At 41.4% G+C, this 17330-nt stretch overlaps 1 protein-coding gene across 3 annotated transcripts in view; it reads right to left on the bottom strand.

Annotated features, from left to right (window-relative positions):
• SNX9 (sorting nexin 9) overlaps window positions 1-17129 on the bottom strand; it is a 63849-nt gene extending 46720 nt beyond the window's left edge. The window contains exon 1 of one of the 3 annotated variants that reach the window (XM_065835094.2): window positions 16909-17129. In XM_065835094.2, coding sequence (XP_065691166.1) covers window positions 16909-16920 — 12 coding nt within the window. In that variant the 5' untranslated portion in view covers window positions 16921-17129. Of the gene's footprint in view, window positions 1-16441; window positions 16549-16908 lie in introns of those variants that run through there. The other 2 variants (XM_065835093.2, XM_071806445.1) reach the window with 2 other exon arrangements.
• Window positions 17130-17330: the final 201 nt, after the last annotated feature.

The raw sequence follows: 17330 nt of genomic DNA, 5'->3' as shown, positions 1-17330 counted from the left end.
CTAAGTGACTAAATGTTTTCCCTCAATTTAATAGCCATATTGTTAACAATGAAAAAACTCTCCCTCTAGCCTTTCCTTGGACAGAGCTATCAGCCCCAGACCTATTTAAATTTTTGACAATCACTTCCAAAATACTATAGAAAGGGAAATCACTTGGTTTTGCAATAAACTTTTCCCTACCTACTGGCCTCAAATACTACATCCAAGTGGCAGCTACGGTTTTGTCAGATCTTTGTCACTTAGGCAAAATAGCCTAAGTGGGTATGGAGAGAAAACAGCATTTAACCAGAAAAGGATTTTAGCTGCTCAGCACTGCAATACATGCATCCAATATTAGGTCTAAGCTTATAGACATTTTCAATACTGATAAAATTGGAATCTCTGACAAATTCCAAAGATCACAGAATGAATATCACAAAGGCAATTACTTCAAAACACAGGTTTTAAGAAAAAACAAAAACTTGTTACAACAACTATTGTGCTTCATATTGACCCATATCATATGTTAAAAGATCAAACAATCCAAGAACTACAGGAACTTCAGAGATTCAAAGATTTTATTAGTGGAATAAAGCCAATTGCTTCATTTACGGAATACTGCATATCTGCAAAACCAAGTAAGAATTGCTAATGAATCTGTTAGCCATAAGAAAACTAGTTTATTTTAATTTTACTGGCTGCACTTATTTTCCTCTCCTCACCCCCCTCCACCCACCCTCCCCACCCCGATACAACCAAGTGGTTTTGTCAGATCCTTTGAGAAAAAGGATTGCTAACCCAAAAAGCAGACCAGAAAGCAGACCTGGTCACTGTACCGTGCACCTACTGCCTCCCCGCTTTGCTCTGGTGGCAGAGGAGCTTCCCAAACCCCACCGGCAGTTTGTGACACATTCCAGTGTTCATCTTGTGCTCCCTCGCATGCGAAGAGGCTGCCATGGATTAAGGAGAACCCTGGCACAACACATGCCAAGGAGGAAAGCGCACCCCCATCACCAGCATCTCTGCAACTCTGGTGCATATTCCAGTTTCTGTGGAATGAGAGGGAGCTGGCAGTTTTCTCTAGAAGTTCAGGACAGGGGAAAACAGTAAGAATGTCTCCTTATTAAAAGAAAATGAGACATTCAGCAGCATGGGTATATTTAGTTTGTAATAAGGAGAAGAAAATAGAAAGGAAAACAGTAATTCTCAGTGTTACATCAGCATTTTTAGGAGCTGGTTCTACCTGCTGTAGTTACACATCTGGACTGCAGCTTCCCAGTTTACAGATTTACTGACATTAGTGTGAAGTCTCTCAACTTTTAGACATTGCAATCAACCATTATTACTATATTTTTAGAATGATAATAGTAATTGTGCCTAAGCATTTAACACAAAGATTCTACACATTGAGAAGCAGTATCTTGATTAGTGAAAATATTATTCTTCTGCAGACCTGAAGCAGACTTAGTTTTTCTCCATTACTTGAGTACCTCACCCCTCTTCCCAAAGGATTAAAAACCAAGAGAAAAAAAAAAAAAATTGAAGAGCATTTACCAACTTATTTATGCAAGCAGACATAAGACTATGCAACTATACCTGTCAGTGTGTCAAGACTCTTTGTATAGATGAAGCGGAAAGTTGGCTAGCAAAAGTCATTAAAATAAAATTCCAGTGAAGGATTATATTATCACTACACTAAGTTACTAGAAGAGTATCCAAGATCTCTGTAGACATCCTGATGGACTGGCTCCTCTGTATTTCCCCCAGAATCCTGAAAGAGCTGATAAAGCAACTGGAGCACCTACTTCTCATAAGAATCTTTCTGCCTTTTGTAAGATATTTCACTCAAGAGATGCTGGGCTCAGATGGAGGAACAATCCACCCCCAAGTCTGACAATCCTGATGTGCACGGGCAGATACACACCTGTGTTAGGGCTCACCTGCAGCGAGTGCGCTACCTCTGCCATGGAGAAGCAGGACAACGGAAACCACTGTGCATTCCTCACTAGCCATGAGCACACTAACAGCTAATGCACATCAGTTGTGCTCCACAGCAGCTTCTGTAATAATTTCCCTGTCTGAATCTCTGTTGTTAAGAATGATTAACAACCCACATTGAGTGATTACTGTTTTTTAAGTTCACAGTTCCGAAACGAAATGTTTTTCTTAATACTAGACTTTCTGATGCAGAACTTCTGCATTACAATGAAAGTATGCTTTACAGCACTATAATCGGAGAAGTCACTCAAAAATTGGACACAGCTTTACAAATGCTTTCCCTACGGACAGGACTTGATTGTCTCAGAAAGAGCTCTTCTGTTATGCCATAGATTAATCTGTTTCAGCCTTGTGTTATAGCAGGAGCGCCAAACTCATTTTCACCAGGGGGTACATCAGCCTCACAACTGCCTTCAAAGGGCCGAATGTAATTTCAGGACTGTAAAAATGTAACTACTCTTATATTTATACATTTAAAATTACATTTAGCCCTTTGAGGGCAATCGCAAGGCTGATGTGGCACCCGGTGACAATGAGTTTGACACCCCTGTGTTAAAGTTTAGGAAACTGGTACCACAGCTGCTTCGCTTGGACATCTGGTAGCGGCAGATAGTACAAGGAAATATCCATAAAAGGCTCACAGCATGAAATTCCCATTATAAATTCACACCTTCCTTTTAGTAGTCAGTGCTTCAGCAGCTCAGTGCTTCAGCCCTCCAGCAGTGCTCTTTTCCAGGGACAGGGATTCACAGGTTTAATTTGCTTGGTGTCAGTGTCTCAAAAAGACAACAGTTGTTCCACAGCAGCAAGAATGGCAACACCCTCCAGGGTCATGCTTCGCCTCCAGTTTCCTGTCCTACTGTTGGTGGTAGTAGTTCCCAGATTCACAGAAAGAGGACCAAATTTGATATTTCTGTTTTGGAAAGTAAATGGGGCAGATAAATCCTTTCAAAGAAATGTGCATCCCACTAGAGAGCAGAAATCATAATTTGGGAAGCCTGGTAAAATGCTCTTTTTCCTAAAGAAAAAGGTTAGTCATTAGCATCAGCTTTTTTTTTTTTTTTAAGCTACAATTCTTCTTCTTTAAATTTTAAAAAGCCTTGATAGTAAGCACACTTGAACTCTTCTTCTAGGACAGCAGCTTAAGCTTTTAGCTGGAATGAACAACAAAGGGCTTTTGGTCCCCTCAAATAACTCCAGTAACATTTCCGTTATGAATAAACTTCAGAAAGGTTTGCTACAAAAACTCCATCAGTTAGTATAAATATTCTTCAGCAGGTCTACTAAGCATAAGCTTTTGAAACCAGCTACTTGTGAAATACTGATAAGCAATTGGCTGATCACACCTGGAAGCACAAGATAGTAAAATGCATTTCTGTCTTCCCAGACTTTGTTTTATTCATTCTCTACTACAAGTTTTTTGGATGTGGGTTTGGTTTTTTTTTTTGTTTTGTTACAGTTTTTGGGGAGGTGGGGTTTTTTGTGGTTTTTTGTTTGCTTGTTGTTGTTGTTTCAGTTTTGTTTTTTCAAATTGCTTTTCCCACCAATATTGTTTTTAGAAATAAAATATTCATTCCGAAAGCCAGTTCTAATAGAAAAAATAGAAATAGCATACCTAGAATACAGGTTGGGATCCCAAGACTGAAGAAATCGAGGAAGCAGAAAGAAAAAGAGACAATAACCCAGCTGAAAATGAATCAGTTCAGAAATTGGCAGTATCTTTGGACTGCATCTGAAAGAATGGTTCGAAATGAAGCATTTAATCTAAAAAATGGCAGTACTCTGTAAACAAAAGGCAATTAGAGATTTTTACATTTTCTGTTCTGTTTGATCTTTCACAGCAATTTCCCTTTGATTACTGTCCAATATTGGTTTTGAGGCCATTCACTGCTTAGAACAACTGCAAGACATCCAACTTGTTATCAGCTGAGAGTCAGCATTAAAGCCCTAGCCGTCTTCATTACGTCAGTGAAGCTACAGCAACAACGTAGGGTATGCAAAGCTCTAAATGGCAGTTTAACCATAATTTCATTTCATTGTTTGCAAACAGACTACTTAAGCTGCCAGCTTTAATCAATGCATCTTCAAAAAACATCTCAGCAACTCAAAACACACACTAAGTCCCACGGTGGATATTACTAAGGATACTGCAAGAAGTTTAAAACAACTGGTCTCCAAAGAGGTCAGAAAAACAGTAAGAAAAGTGCTTCAGAAACATAGGCAGGAGGCCCCTACCACAGAGATCTGATGACAGTACCTTTCTTCCAACAGTGACTATCATTTCAATAGATTTAACCTTTCCCTCGCACTTTATCCTGACACCCAAGATCATCCAAAAGTCAGGAAGTACTCCAAGACCGGAGAGATTTCCACCGCAGCAGCTGTAACATCTGGGGCTACAATTTGCCAAAAAAAAGCCTCTTCATTTTAGTCCCTCTGTCACAACTGTATCAGGCACAAGGCAAAGTATACATCTGGACAGTCCCAGCAGAAACATCAAGTAGCTTTTCAAGTACCTTTGCCTCTCAGCCTGGAAAGGTTGGGGAATGACCTATTAGAGAGCAGTGTAGGGGAAAGGGACCTGGGGGTCCTGGTGGACAACAGGATGACCATGAGCCAGCACTGTGCCCTTGTGGCCAGGAAGGCTAGTGGCATCCTTGGGTGTATTACAAGGGGGGTGGTCAGTAGATCGAGAGAGGTCCTCCTTCCCCTCTACTCCGCCCTGGTGAGACCCCATCTGGAATATTGTGTCCAGTTCTGGGCCCCTCAGTTCAAGGAGGACAGGGAACTGCTGGAGAGGGTCCAGCGTAGGGCAACAAAGATGATGAAGGGAGTGGAGCACCTCCCTTATGAAGAAGGGCTGAGGGAGCTGGGGCTCTTTAGTTTGGAGAAGAGGAGACTGAGGGGTGACCTTATTAATGTTTATAAATATATAAAGGGTGAGTGCCACGAGGATGGAGTCAGGCTCTTCTCAGTGGCAAACAATGATAGGACGAGGGGCAATGGGATCAAGCTGGAACACAGAGGTTCCACTTAAATTTGAGAAAGAACTTCTTCTCAGTGAGGGTAACAGAGCACTGGAACAGGCTACCCAGGGAGGTTGTGGAGTCTCCTTCCCTGGAGACATTCAAAGCCCGCCTGGACACATTCCTGTGCGACCTCACCTAGGCGTTCCTGCTCCAGCAGGGGGATTGGACTAGATGATCTTTTGAGGTCCCTTCCAATCCCAAACATACTGTGATACTGTGAAAGGCAGATACCTTCTGTCCTGCCATCACTAACCTCTACATGTGTTCCTCTCTGCCACTCCTGAGAGAGAACAAGCAAACAAAAACTGAAGACGGAAGGGTAAGAGGGCACTAGGAACACTGTCATCTCAGACACACTGCTATGGAAGCCTTACCTTCGGAATTCAAGAGATTATACATTATTCTAGAAACCGCTGAAGTGATAAAGATATATTACAAAGAATAAAAGACTCCAATGTCTATCTTTTTAACTCATACAGAGGAAATGGAGACAATCTATTGCCTGTATAGTCCTAGCCATCACTGTTCTTGCATATGTACTCAACAAGGTCTACCTAGAAAAAACAACAACAACTAAACTACTAGCCTGGAGAAACTGAACCATCCCTTCAAATTGCTTTCATGCTATGATTTTATTAAACACTAAGAAAAAATTAAAATCAATTTGTTTAATAAAAAGCTCCTTTTAGTATTACATTTCTTTTTCAACACAACCGTTTTTCACTTTCAGCAACATCAGAATTAAAGTAAACTCATCTAAAAAGTGAAACTAAGTTCAGATAAGACCTCAATTTCTGAACTAAGAGAGGTCACAATTATTCTGATATGATTACTCCAAGTTCCCTCACCGGCTGTAACTGCTGGATCCTCACGTTACTCTACAAATCCACATTAAAAATGTGCCTGTTGACCTGCCAGCTCACCTTCTTCTGAGCAATTTTTCAACTCTAGAAGTTCAACAGCCTGCAGCTACTCATTTAAAGTCAACATTGGTGACCATAAGCACATTAGAAGCCAATTAAATATAGATAAAGAGCTAAGAAACAAGGACTTGCATCATTTCTTCCTGGTAATAAAACTTGCTCGCAGACAGAGGAGAGACAGAACACGGAGCTCCTCTTACCTCAGAAACTGCATGTGCCTACAAAACTTCAGGCAGGTATTTAATTAAGTATTCACAGTGGATTAAAAGGTCTGCCTCATATAGCCAGAAAATGGTTATCAAAGCATGAAGAGCTCCCAAAAAGCAAAAAACAAAGTTTGAAGTGGTTATAGGGTGACAGCAATTAAATATTTGATCCCCACCAACACGCACGTGGCTTAAACCACTGGCACTTTTAGAATTAGAATAAAGGTGTAATAAGCTTACCTTGAAGCCATTTCTGTACGATTTTGTGTAAGAAAGAAGTGACTAGGCAAGCTTTCAAGTGTTAAAGAGACTTGGAAATGTCTTCTCTAGTAATAAAGACAATTACTTTAGCAACCCAGGCTTTTCTCAGTGAGGACAGCTTAGCTCTTCAGACCTCAGGAAGAGATTAGCTCTTCAAGATCTACCATATAGGACTTCACTGTCTTCCCAAAAATCAATTTTTGGCCAGGAAAGATGACATGAACTTTGTTCATTCTAGTCCAGCTCATTTCTGGTTACAAATATTATTTTTTATTTACAGAGCACAAGCTTCTTTATAGCTGTCTACCTGCCAGCAAACACCAGCACACCCCTAAGGCCACTGGAACGCAGGCCTGTCCAGGGTCACAGGTAGCACACACAGCAAGAACTTGTATTTGAGTCAACTCCGACACACTGGGAGGCCCTTCATCCAGCTGAAGCATCTAGGACTTAAAGTTACTGATGCAGCATGAGGACTAAAATGGTTATAAGACTAAGATCTCTTTAAAGTGTCAGAATGTAACTGAGCTTAAAATCTCAAGGTATTAAAACAAATTATAGCTTCTTTCCATGCAGTTAAAAAACAGGTGGGTAGATAACCACTGCCACAAAGCATGAAAAAAAGCTAAGAAAAACTGAAGTATTTTCCAGGTTTACAAGAGTGTTTAAGGATTCTGAAGTCTGGATTATCTATAAGCAGCTCAGTAATTTTAAAAACCAGTACTCAAATTCTGACAGTTTCAAAAGAACCACCATGCACTATTAAAACAAGTGCTTGGTTACCTTCTGTGGTGTTCATACAGACTTACGTGCGGGGCAGTGTCAAACCAAATCTCAGAATCGCCACGCACCCAAGCAATACAGAAGCAAGGGAAATTCAGTTGCAGAAATACAGGTAAGACACCCATGCGATTCAGAGACATTTCCAAATACTGACTCAGATAGTCCTGTGAATGACATCTGAGCTTTCAGTTAGGCTAAGCACCTTAAGTTTTTTTTCTTTAAAACCTTACTTATAAACCACTTATCAGTTATTAACAATGCACTTCAAAACTTTTAACCATAAGTGAGGAGCTCCAATAATATCAGAAGACCTTTTTCAGAATCCATTTACTGCACTGCTCCAAGTGCCCATAGTTCTCCTAATTTTATTTTCTGAATACCACCCTACTCCAGGTCCCCAAATCGACTGGGGACTAAACAATTTCATACATACATACATACAACTGCAGCAAGAACAGCATGGGGCTGTATTTATGGATGTTGGGCAGGATGTATTTATCTCAAGAGTGATTAAAATCTCTGCCTAGATTAATCATTACCATGTCTCTGAAATCAAACTGCAACACTTGTAACGGTCTGTAGAACCAATATTTCACTGTGTGTTTCAGAAATCTCCTGTGCTGAGTCTTATGATGTTTGCCTGAAACTTTAGGGTGATCATTATTGTTCCCCCACAGTTCTGTCCCCAAAGAACAGAGCCAGTAAAAGATGAAGATTTCAGACAAAAGCCTGCAACGTTCGCAAGAAAAATTGTCGCATTGTGATCTCCTCATTAAGACAGCTTGTAGTCACACAACAGTGCTGCCTCTATGACAGCAGAGATTAGAAAAAACAGTAATTATCCCAGTAATTGGAGAGGTACAAAGTTTTGCTACAGTTACCTAATGAACTTCAAGCCGTTTGAGACTCACCACACTATTACAGGTTCTGCATTTCAATGTATCAGCTGCACAGGCCAGTCTGGAAGCAAATGAAGAACTAAGAAAGCAAACTACCTGCATCTCAAAATTATTCTACTTCAAATAAAACCTGACCTGTAAAATACAGAACGGAATAGTTGTACTACTTTGAAGTCCCAAACATTGATAATATTAACAGGAAAACAAATGCTCAATAGCATGCTAACTGAAGACAGCTGGGAAGGAATCTAAAACACAGCAGAACAGTGTGGAGTTCTGCTACATTCTCTGTTACTTCAGTAACCAATACTAATCAATATACTAATGTTTTAGGATCTCTTCATCCCTTTTATAAATACTACTTTATGAAAGCCCAATAATTCAACTATTTCTAGGTTTACTTTTATTTTATGAAGACAAGTGAGGAAACTATTATACCAACATAAACATATTACCATTTTATCAGATAAAGCTTCTTTACTCTAGAAATAAGCAAAATTCTGGTTTTACAGGTTCCAATATATCCAAGCTCACAGATATTTTAAGCTTTTCTGTGGACAATGTAGAAAAGTACAAGACCCTGTAAAGTTACAAACTGGGCACATTAAACAGCAGCTCAAATAAGCAAAGCTCAGTCATCAGACCTGGCCAGAGAACAACTACCACTTGAAGCGAACGTTAGTCACCTGCAATTTAATGCAATGCGCACATTAGCGGTATCACCCCATCACACTTTAAGAAAAAAAAAAAAGCCTGGACAGAAGCACTAAAGAAAACAAATAATAATAAATGACAGAACTGGATTAAGTCACACAACATTTCAAGCTTCTCCTTTACAGATCTCCATCTTGCATTATCTAAGAATTTATTTAAATTGGATACCACACAAACTTTTCTCATACCAGCAACCTTTATAGTGACAGAGAACATCAAAGAAGTCAGAAAAGAAAGTTTGAACCGTTGCTTCCTTACAAATTACTAGAAAATCTGGCAGCTTGACAGAACCTGACAGAGCTGTTGATATAAAAATTACAATTCAAAAACCATATACAAGCTTCCAAGAATATGGTCTAGTTATTTGCAGCAAGGAAGATACTTAATTTTGTATTCCATAAGCAACCATTTTCAGAAGACAAATACTGGGCTATTAAGGGAGGAAATTACAGTACCGCTGAAAGAACTCTGCTGTAACTAGGTAAGCACTAATTACATTATATTATCATATGTTAATGCAATATTCAATTACTGAATTAAATCTTAACCCCCCAAAAGGAATTAATGCAGTGGAGGAAATAAAACATTTAAGCTTAATTCTCAAATTTGATGAAGTTGTAGGACAAAATGAAGTACCTCAGTGTCAGCCTTAGTGCTGCAGTAAGAGGAATTGTATAGGCTCTCCAGGGAACCCCAGGATTTAAATCAGAACCCTAGCCTCATGTCGGTCAACTTTCTTTTGGAAAACACCCATTTAAACATGACAAAGAAAAAAAAAAAATCCTTGTACAGAAAAGAGAAGCAGTTTAAAACGATCCTAAGAGAATTTTAATAGCTGTTCTTGAAGATTAGCCTTTTTTTTTTGTATCAGCCAGCAAAACAAACACTTTGCTTGAATTCAACTAGAATCAAGAGGACAACTTATTTTTGTTCTGAACATTGAGAACCACAGTCTAAGAAGGCTGGGGAAAGCAAAGCAAGTCCAAAACCTACTGTGTATAAACAGAGATACCATATGAATGCAGACAATAAAAGCACAACAGTTCCCTTGCCAAGGAAGAGCAGATGGCAACTCAGACCAGAATATAACTCAGAGAAAAACAACTACAAGTCATAAGAAAATGTCCATCAACCCATTGAACTCCAGCCCCACTTTTTAGAATAAAGAATGGGACTGAATTCTTCCACCTGGGCAAGTCCCACTTGCAGAAACCCCAGGTCAGGCGTGGCTGCCCATCCCCAGAAGCAGCTGCTTTGTTTGGACTCCCAAGGGGCCTCCCTCAAGCTGCACTGCCCACCTTCCCACCACCCCCTCCACCTCCCAGCCACCCAGTTTGCACACTGGAAACTCCTCCAGTACAGCAGTTTCCTGCAGGGAGGCTGGACTACATGACCTTTGAAGGTCCCTTCCAACCCAAACTATTCTATGATTCTATAAGCTGCTCCAAAATATGAGAGGAAATTAGAGTTTTTACCAACAAAAAAATATCGTTCACACAGAGTTGCTGGTTTGACGTTACCCAGCACACACCATCCTATTAGCAGTGCCCAGGACGGCCTATGACCCCTTTGTACCACACCATGTCCTTAGTGTCCCCTTGCAACTACACAACAGCTGCGTCAGCCTCGTAAAGGCCGCTCCCCACAAGAGCTGTTCTTTGTGCCCTTCTCCTCTCACTGTGGGTCTCACAAAGGACACTCTGTCACAAAGTTAAGTGATTCTGCCTTTTTTCTTTTTTTTGACAGAGGTTTCTCACTCATATGAAGCTCAAAGAGAAAACTGATTTGGAAAAACAAACAAACTGTAAGGCTCTCAGAGCTTAAATTAAACTTTCCAGTAAGCAATATGCATATATTTTTCCTCTTCGGTAGCACTCAAATTTTGCTTATTGGACTACTACAAGCTGTTTTGTTTTTTGAACTTTGTTTTACTTGGGAAGCTCATTTCCAATCATAAATTGCTGAGAAAGCAGGAATACAGCTAAAGGAAGTAAAAGCACAAGCTCTGATTTTTGCCCCCTCAGAGGAGCTTAAACTGAATTTGAATTACCTTGTAATTGTGAAACAAGCTTGAAAATAGAAGCAGCTTAGGTATAAATGCTGAACAGTACAATACTTATTTACTTTCAATAATTCCAGATATCTAAATGTTCATGTGACCTACTGTAGTGTTGGTTGAAACAAATCACTCCCACTATTTTACAGTTTCTACTACCTGCTTGTGTAATGTTTCACAAGACTGCTTCCAACATCAGTGTCACAATTGCTTGTAAATTTAATACACGAGGGAGCCCGTATATTTAAAACTAAGTTCTCATGTCATTTTCCCCTTGTAATCTCTCTAAATCCTAAAATTTGAGAGATTTCCTAATCAAATAAGGAGGTTTTTACAAACAGAATAACACGTGGATGTTCAATATTTCAGGAGTTTTTCCAAGACCTGAAGATCAGAAGTTTGAAAATTCACAGAGGAAAATCTTGAAAGAATGAAATAAAAATAAACTTTTACAAAGGCACAGTTAACTGTAAAGACTTCTTGCTGAAATAATACCAATTTATGGAGAAGTTCTACCAGAGTGAAAATTGGAATTGCTGAGTCTACAAACCAGATGAAGCTTATGACATCTGAGAGCAGACTTCCTTCTCTTTAGCTTTGCAATCATGTTTTTTTTAAATGACGACCTCTGGGAATGAGTCTCTGACTCAATGCCCAGGTGCTTAAAATAACTTCGAAAAAGTGAGTCAGAGGAATCATTACCCAAGCACAACATCATATAGAATCTCACCAGCTCTCCAGCTTCACACCACAGAAACAGGCTGGCAAAAAAGAAGCCTTGCTCTAGTAATTGCTGTGGCATAACATATCCCACTTATCACTGAACTTTTAAATTATCATAAGGTCAGACTGAAAGACAAAAGAACATAAAATCTGTATCTTAATAAAATAAGACTCGATTGGTTCTGGTGCTTATCTTAACATCTCACTCCACCAACAGGTCAAGAGCCTGTGGCAAATTTGCATTGCCAGACATACTGACCTTCCTTAATCATCTTGTTATCCCCTAAAAAAAAAAAAAAATTCCAAAAAGTCCCAGGAAATATTTTCACTTCTTAATTATAGCTTTAAAAAATAAATTAAAAAAAAAAACACCACCACCACACACACACAAAATCCCACGAACTTTTCATATGATTAAGACCATAAAATCAAAATTACTTCACCTAATTAATTTTTGTTCCCTCACGGCCTACATACATAAATCAACTGTGATCTCATACTTCGTATTATATCTTGCTTTGCTGAATTTAAGTAGTGGAACCTGCTGAATGGATTATGAAGTGACCTGCACAGTAAAAGTTTATCCCAGCTCACAGATGTATTAAGATTTATTAACTGAATGTTCCCTGAAGATGTGATTTCCTAGAAAAGTCTACTTTCAAAGTTGTGACGATACAGACAACAGACTTGCAGAACACAGTCTGGGTATTTTGGAGAGCCTAGCACAGAGGAATGCTTCACTTCTCAGCTACTAATCAGAATAAAGAATTGCTCCTGCCTGATTCACAATGCAAACAAACAAACAGCTTTGTGATGGTATAAACAAAACCGTGATACTTCTTTTGGAGAGCCTTACACTAGTAAGAGCAGTAGAGAATCAAAAAGAAAGATGAAAGGAAGGATACACACTTAAAGAAAAATAATCCTCATTTGAAGTCTAACGTGCTGTTACTTTTTCCTGCCTGAAGTTTTCATACATAAATCATGATCTTCCCTCACCATAAGTACAAGAACCATATTAAATTCAACTCTACCCAGTTAGTGATATTCACATGGGATAATCTAATGTAATTGGATGGACAAAAAAGCCTTGAACAACATTTCCATGGTTTAGAAGTATTGCTAAGCTATATCTTATTTTAAAAACAGAATATTCAGTCTAAGCTCTCATCTCAAGGGACTTCGTTCCACAAAAACAAACCAACCAACCAACCCCAACACTACAGGGCCGGATAAATTAGTTTTTAAAGTAGACAAACCACTGAACAATCAAGAACATAATGGTGGGATACTGGTGCCTCTAAAGTTAAAAAGTAAAATTTGTTGCTGTTGACACAGAGGGGCCTAAACTCATGAAGTTTATCAACACCTACCTTGTGAAATACCTAGCTTGTGGGAGTAATGCTACCAAATTCACTGTTACTCCTATAAATCAGAGTTTATCAGCTCCTATAGTTCCAACTTCATATTTTAATTTAAAACCTTCACTGCACATTAGCAGCACAGGTTCCAGAAGAACTCTCTTGACCATCAGCGTGCACATAATTTATCAACTTAATATCATCACCTCCTTCTAAAATCAGGACTTCACAAATGTCAAAACATGAGCCTTTTCAAAACAACGACTTGCCTACATTTTAAAACAATAACTAACTAAAAATAGAGTGAGGTAGGGAGTATGTTATTTAAAAGTCAGTATATAACTTCCTGACATTTCTAGCTTTCCCTATTCAATGAAAATCAAAAACAAAAGAAAGGGCATGAGTAAGGCTGGGATTTAGAAAACTCTAGTGGGGAAAGAAGAGGAAAAGGCCAAAGAAGTCCAGGAGGAACAAACAAAAGCTATCATTGAAACAAATTTACAAGACCGCATTTTCTTCACGACTGAGTTTTGAAAAGTATTTTAAGATTCATGGCATGCTTTTAAGCCCAAACACTTTCTGCCTTCTTTTTAATGCACAGTTACAAGTAAACTCAACTCCATTTCTGAAGGAAGCATCCAAAATACAGTATGTAGGTTCATGCAGCAGTTCTTAAACATGGATTTGAAACTGCCCACCTCTGAAGTGAGGTTCAGTTAAATTACTGTAAAACTTTGGAAGTTAAGATCTCTTAAACAATCTTGTTTGGTTGGTTTTTCACTTACTTCAGTTTTTAGAGCATGTGATCCTTGAGCAAGCTTTTAGGGAATTGGAAAGGCCACTGCCAAGTTACAGTAAGGATCTAGGCAACCAAAGAACTGCCACCAGAAGTCTCAGATCCCTCTGTTTCCCATTTATATTTCCACCCCTCTCCATGAAGAAAGTCTCCTCATCCTCACTCCACCTGACCTTTTGCATCAGCTCTGGGCAAACTCAGCCATTGTACCTCCCTAGAACTACAGAAAACAGCCCCACTCTTTCTGTTCAGTTAACCATTTGCTATTTTAAAAACTTCCAGCAGCTGAAAGACAGGCCTGACAAGTGTTGGAGTCAACTCCTGGGACATACCGAGAGCACAGGATTAGGAGCAGGGAAGGAGAAGGAGCAAAGGTTCCTGCTAGCTCAGCTCACAGCATCAGACACAGGCCCACAGCCACCTCTGCCCTGTTCAAGCAAGACTTCTTGCCAACATGTGAGCTAACATACATGCTAGTAAAGCATCAGGAAAAGCCTCTTCGCATTAAAATAGTACTCTTCTCCCCTAAAAACTGCTATTGTTTCAGTAAGAAATCCTTTGAGTTTGAATGGCATAGGAAAGAGCCAGCACACCATGTGACTGTAAAACTTGTCTTCATACTGGAAAACTCTACGAACTGAACTGCTGTGGCTTGTCAAAGAGGGAAGCAAGAAAGCCACCCTGGGTTTACAGTCAAGATGTGGAAGAAATCCTTATTTTTCCCCCACCTCCAGATACCCTAGCACTCTGAAAAAAAGCATTTTCAAATCTCATAAACAAGAGAATAAAACTGGAAACAGAACCTGGGCAAATTTAGATTCAAAATAAAGAAGCATCAACAGCAAGAGAGTTGATGGCTTAAAAAACAATACCACCACACAAACAAACAAACCTGGATTTTCTGTCACTGAAAGCATTCAAATCAAGACCAAACTTCCCCTCACCCCTCCCTAGAAAGTATATTCTATTTTAAACAGGAATTAATTCAGGAAGCGCTAACAGCCCATGCAACGCAGGCCAGACCTGTCAGTCACCCATACGCACCATATAGGATTTGGTACCATTAAAGTTCGAAAAACCTCACACTCCATATGACTAATTATAGTTTAGTTAACATTTTCACATACAATACCAATACACTTTGTATATTTCTTTTAAGAACAGGCTATTGTGAAAGAAGCGCAAGCGGAAGGTAGGCAGTTTGTTTACAATTCAAAAAACAAAATATGCTTTCCAAGTAAAAGGGTGACGGGTTAGTTGGCCGAGCTCCTAAAGACTGTCTATTGAGCCAGTTACTCCCCTACATTGTTAAAAAACTGTACCTTTTATTATAGCTGACGTTTGCACATATTCAACAAATGAGAATACAAAACAAGGTCATTCACAGAGAAGGACCTAACAGAAAATAAAGTAAGCTTCTCTTCACTACTGGTCTCAGTTAACAGCATATCAAAATCTTAACAATAAAATATCAAGTCTCCACTGAATATCACTTCCTGATTTTAACCTTCAAGTTAAAGTAAATTACCATAACTTGCAAAGTGTAGAATGAAACTACTTGAACCACCTGATTTCAAGGCAGTTGGCAAGTTAGAAATTATACACCCTTTTGTCTGAGGCCATACGGACTCCAAAAATATTATTTCAAGGAAAGCAAAGTTTCCAAATGTGTGAATAAAATGGCTTCACGTGGTTGGCACAGAACACAGGATCCCATGAGGACCCTGCACCCCTAAGTGAGGAGTAAAAGAGTAAACTGTTTTAGCACAGTATCTGCTTAGCATACGATGTGTTATGTAGCATATGTGTACACAGAAGTAATTTTCTTTTTCTTAATACTTGCAATAGTTAATACTGACTACATATTATTCATACACACATCCCACAAGTCAGTGGCAACCACCAATATTAAAACTGAGTCCATCAATAACATTCTAAAACTTCAACAGAACATAAATTTCACTATATTAATACTTCTTAAACTTTTTATGTGATTTTGACACCTAAAACCTCTGTGCTTCTGAAAAATTCTAACACTTGAGTAATCATCAACTTAAATGGTTACAGAGATAGCTACTTATATATTAAATGACACATTCAAGATGCAGAATTTCTCCAGTCCGGAGAAGCGCAATACAAACAGCACACCATATGAGAACCGCCTCAGTAAAAGGAAGTTTTTAAACTGCTGGCCGAGTTTATGGAATCAGGTGACTCAAAGCGTAACTTCAAATACCAAAAAAGCCTTCTACGATATTTAGACAGCTTACAGATGACATTTGCTGGTGGAAGTTAACTCACACCTACACAACCTGAGAGTCTTTCACCAACCAATATAGTAAATAAATATTGTTAATTTAGAAAGAGACCAGTTTCAGACAGGATGGACTAATTTTGACTGCTGCATTAATAGCAAATACTGTTGAAGAACTTAACAAAATAATTTCACTTCCTGCGGGGTTTTTTTTGCAAAAATCAGAAGCCACTATTAGCAGGTCACACACTGTGGACACAGGGCTCCCTCAACAGACACAGCACGCTTCTCCCCCGGTGACACTCAAAGGGGTCCGCACCGCCAGCCCTGACCCGACGGGGCAGCCGGGCCTTCGGGGAGGCATCCGGGACGCCCCGTCCCTGGGCTGGGCGACACGGCCCGCCGGCGGCTCAGGCCTCTCCCCGCCATCGCCGCGCTCCGCCGGCCAGCGCCGCTCACCAAGGCACGGTGGATGTGGGGCAGGGGCGCCCGGGCTACAGGAGCAGCAGTTCTCGGCCTTCGGTGGCTTTCCAGCCGCAGAGCGGCGCGGGGCCGGGCGACCAGGGCAGCGGAAACTAAGCAGAAAACAACTTTTCCGTGCCCCAGAGCCAGCGCTGCCTCCCCCAAGCCCTCCGCGCTGCTCGGAGGGGCCGAGCAGCGGCGGAGAGGCCCAAGCACGGCGCGGCGGGAGCGAGCAGCCCCCTCCTCCCCTCACTCCTTCCCTCCCTCCCGCGGCCGGCGGCGAGGGGCAGGCCCCGGGGAGGGGACTCGTTCCCCCGACCCCCGAAACACAGCTCGTCCCCCGCGGGGCCTCACTCCTGCCCACCGAGCCCTTCCGCTGGGCCTGCTCGGCGGCCGCGGGCTCGGCGCAGGGGTCGTCCCGGAGACCCCACACGACCCCCCAGGCCGCGCAGTGGGCTGCTCACCTTGGTGGCCATGGCGCTGCCGGTGCGGGCTGGGCTGCCGGTCTCCCTTCTCCGCCGCGGGCCGCGGCTGCTCGGTCGGTGTGTCCGGCCCGCCTGCCGCCGCTGGGCCGCGCAGGCGGCTCCTCCTCAGCGTCCCCCAGTTGCCGCCGCCGCCTGGGGGCTGTTGGGCGGCTCAGCAGCAACCCCGGCGCTGGGCAGGCGGGTGCTGATGTAGCCGCACGGCGGTGCCCCCTCCCCACTCACCCGCCCCGGCCGCCCCTTTCCCCGGCTCGGCTCGGCACGGCACCCGTGGCGGTGGCGGGGCTGCTAGTCCCCAGCCTCTTCTTCAGGGCCGGAGGGAGGGAGGGAGCCGCGGCGAGGGAGGCCCACGGGAGCCGCCCCGCTCGGTCCCCGGGGCGCGGACTGAGGCGGACGTGCCCCCA

This window comes from Patagioenas fasciata, chromosome 3 (assembly GCF_037038585.1).
Source record: "Patagioenas fasciata isolate bPatFas1 chromosome 3, bPatFas1.hap1, whole genome shotgun sequence".
In the NCBI taxonomy this organism is placed as follows: Eukaryota; Metazoa; Chordata; class Aves; order Columbiformes; family Columbidae; genus Patagioenas; species Patagioenas fasciata.
The sequence above is the reverse complement of the archived record's forward strand: the minus strand, read 5'-3'. Positions and strand labels throughout refer to the sequence as shown.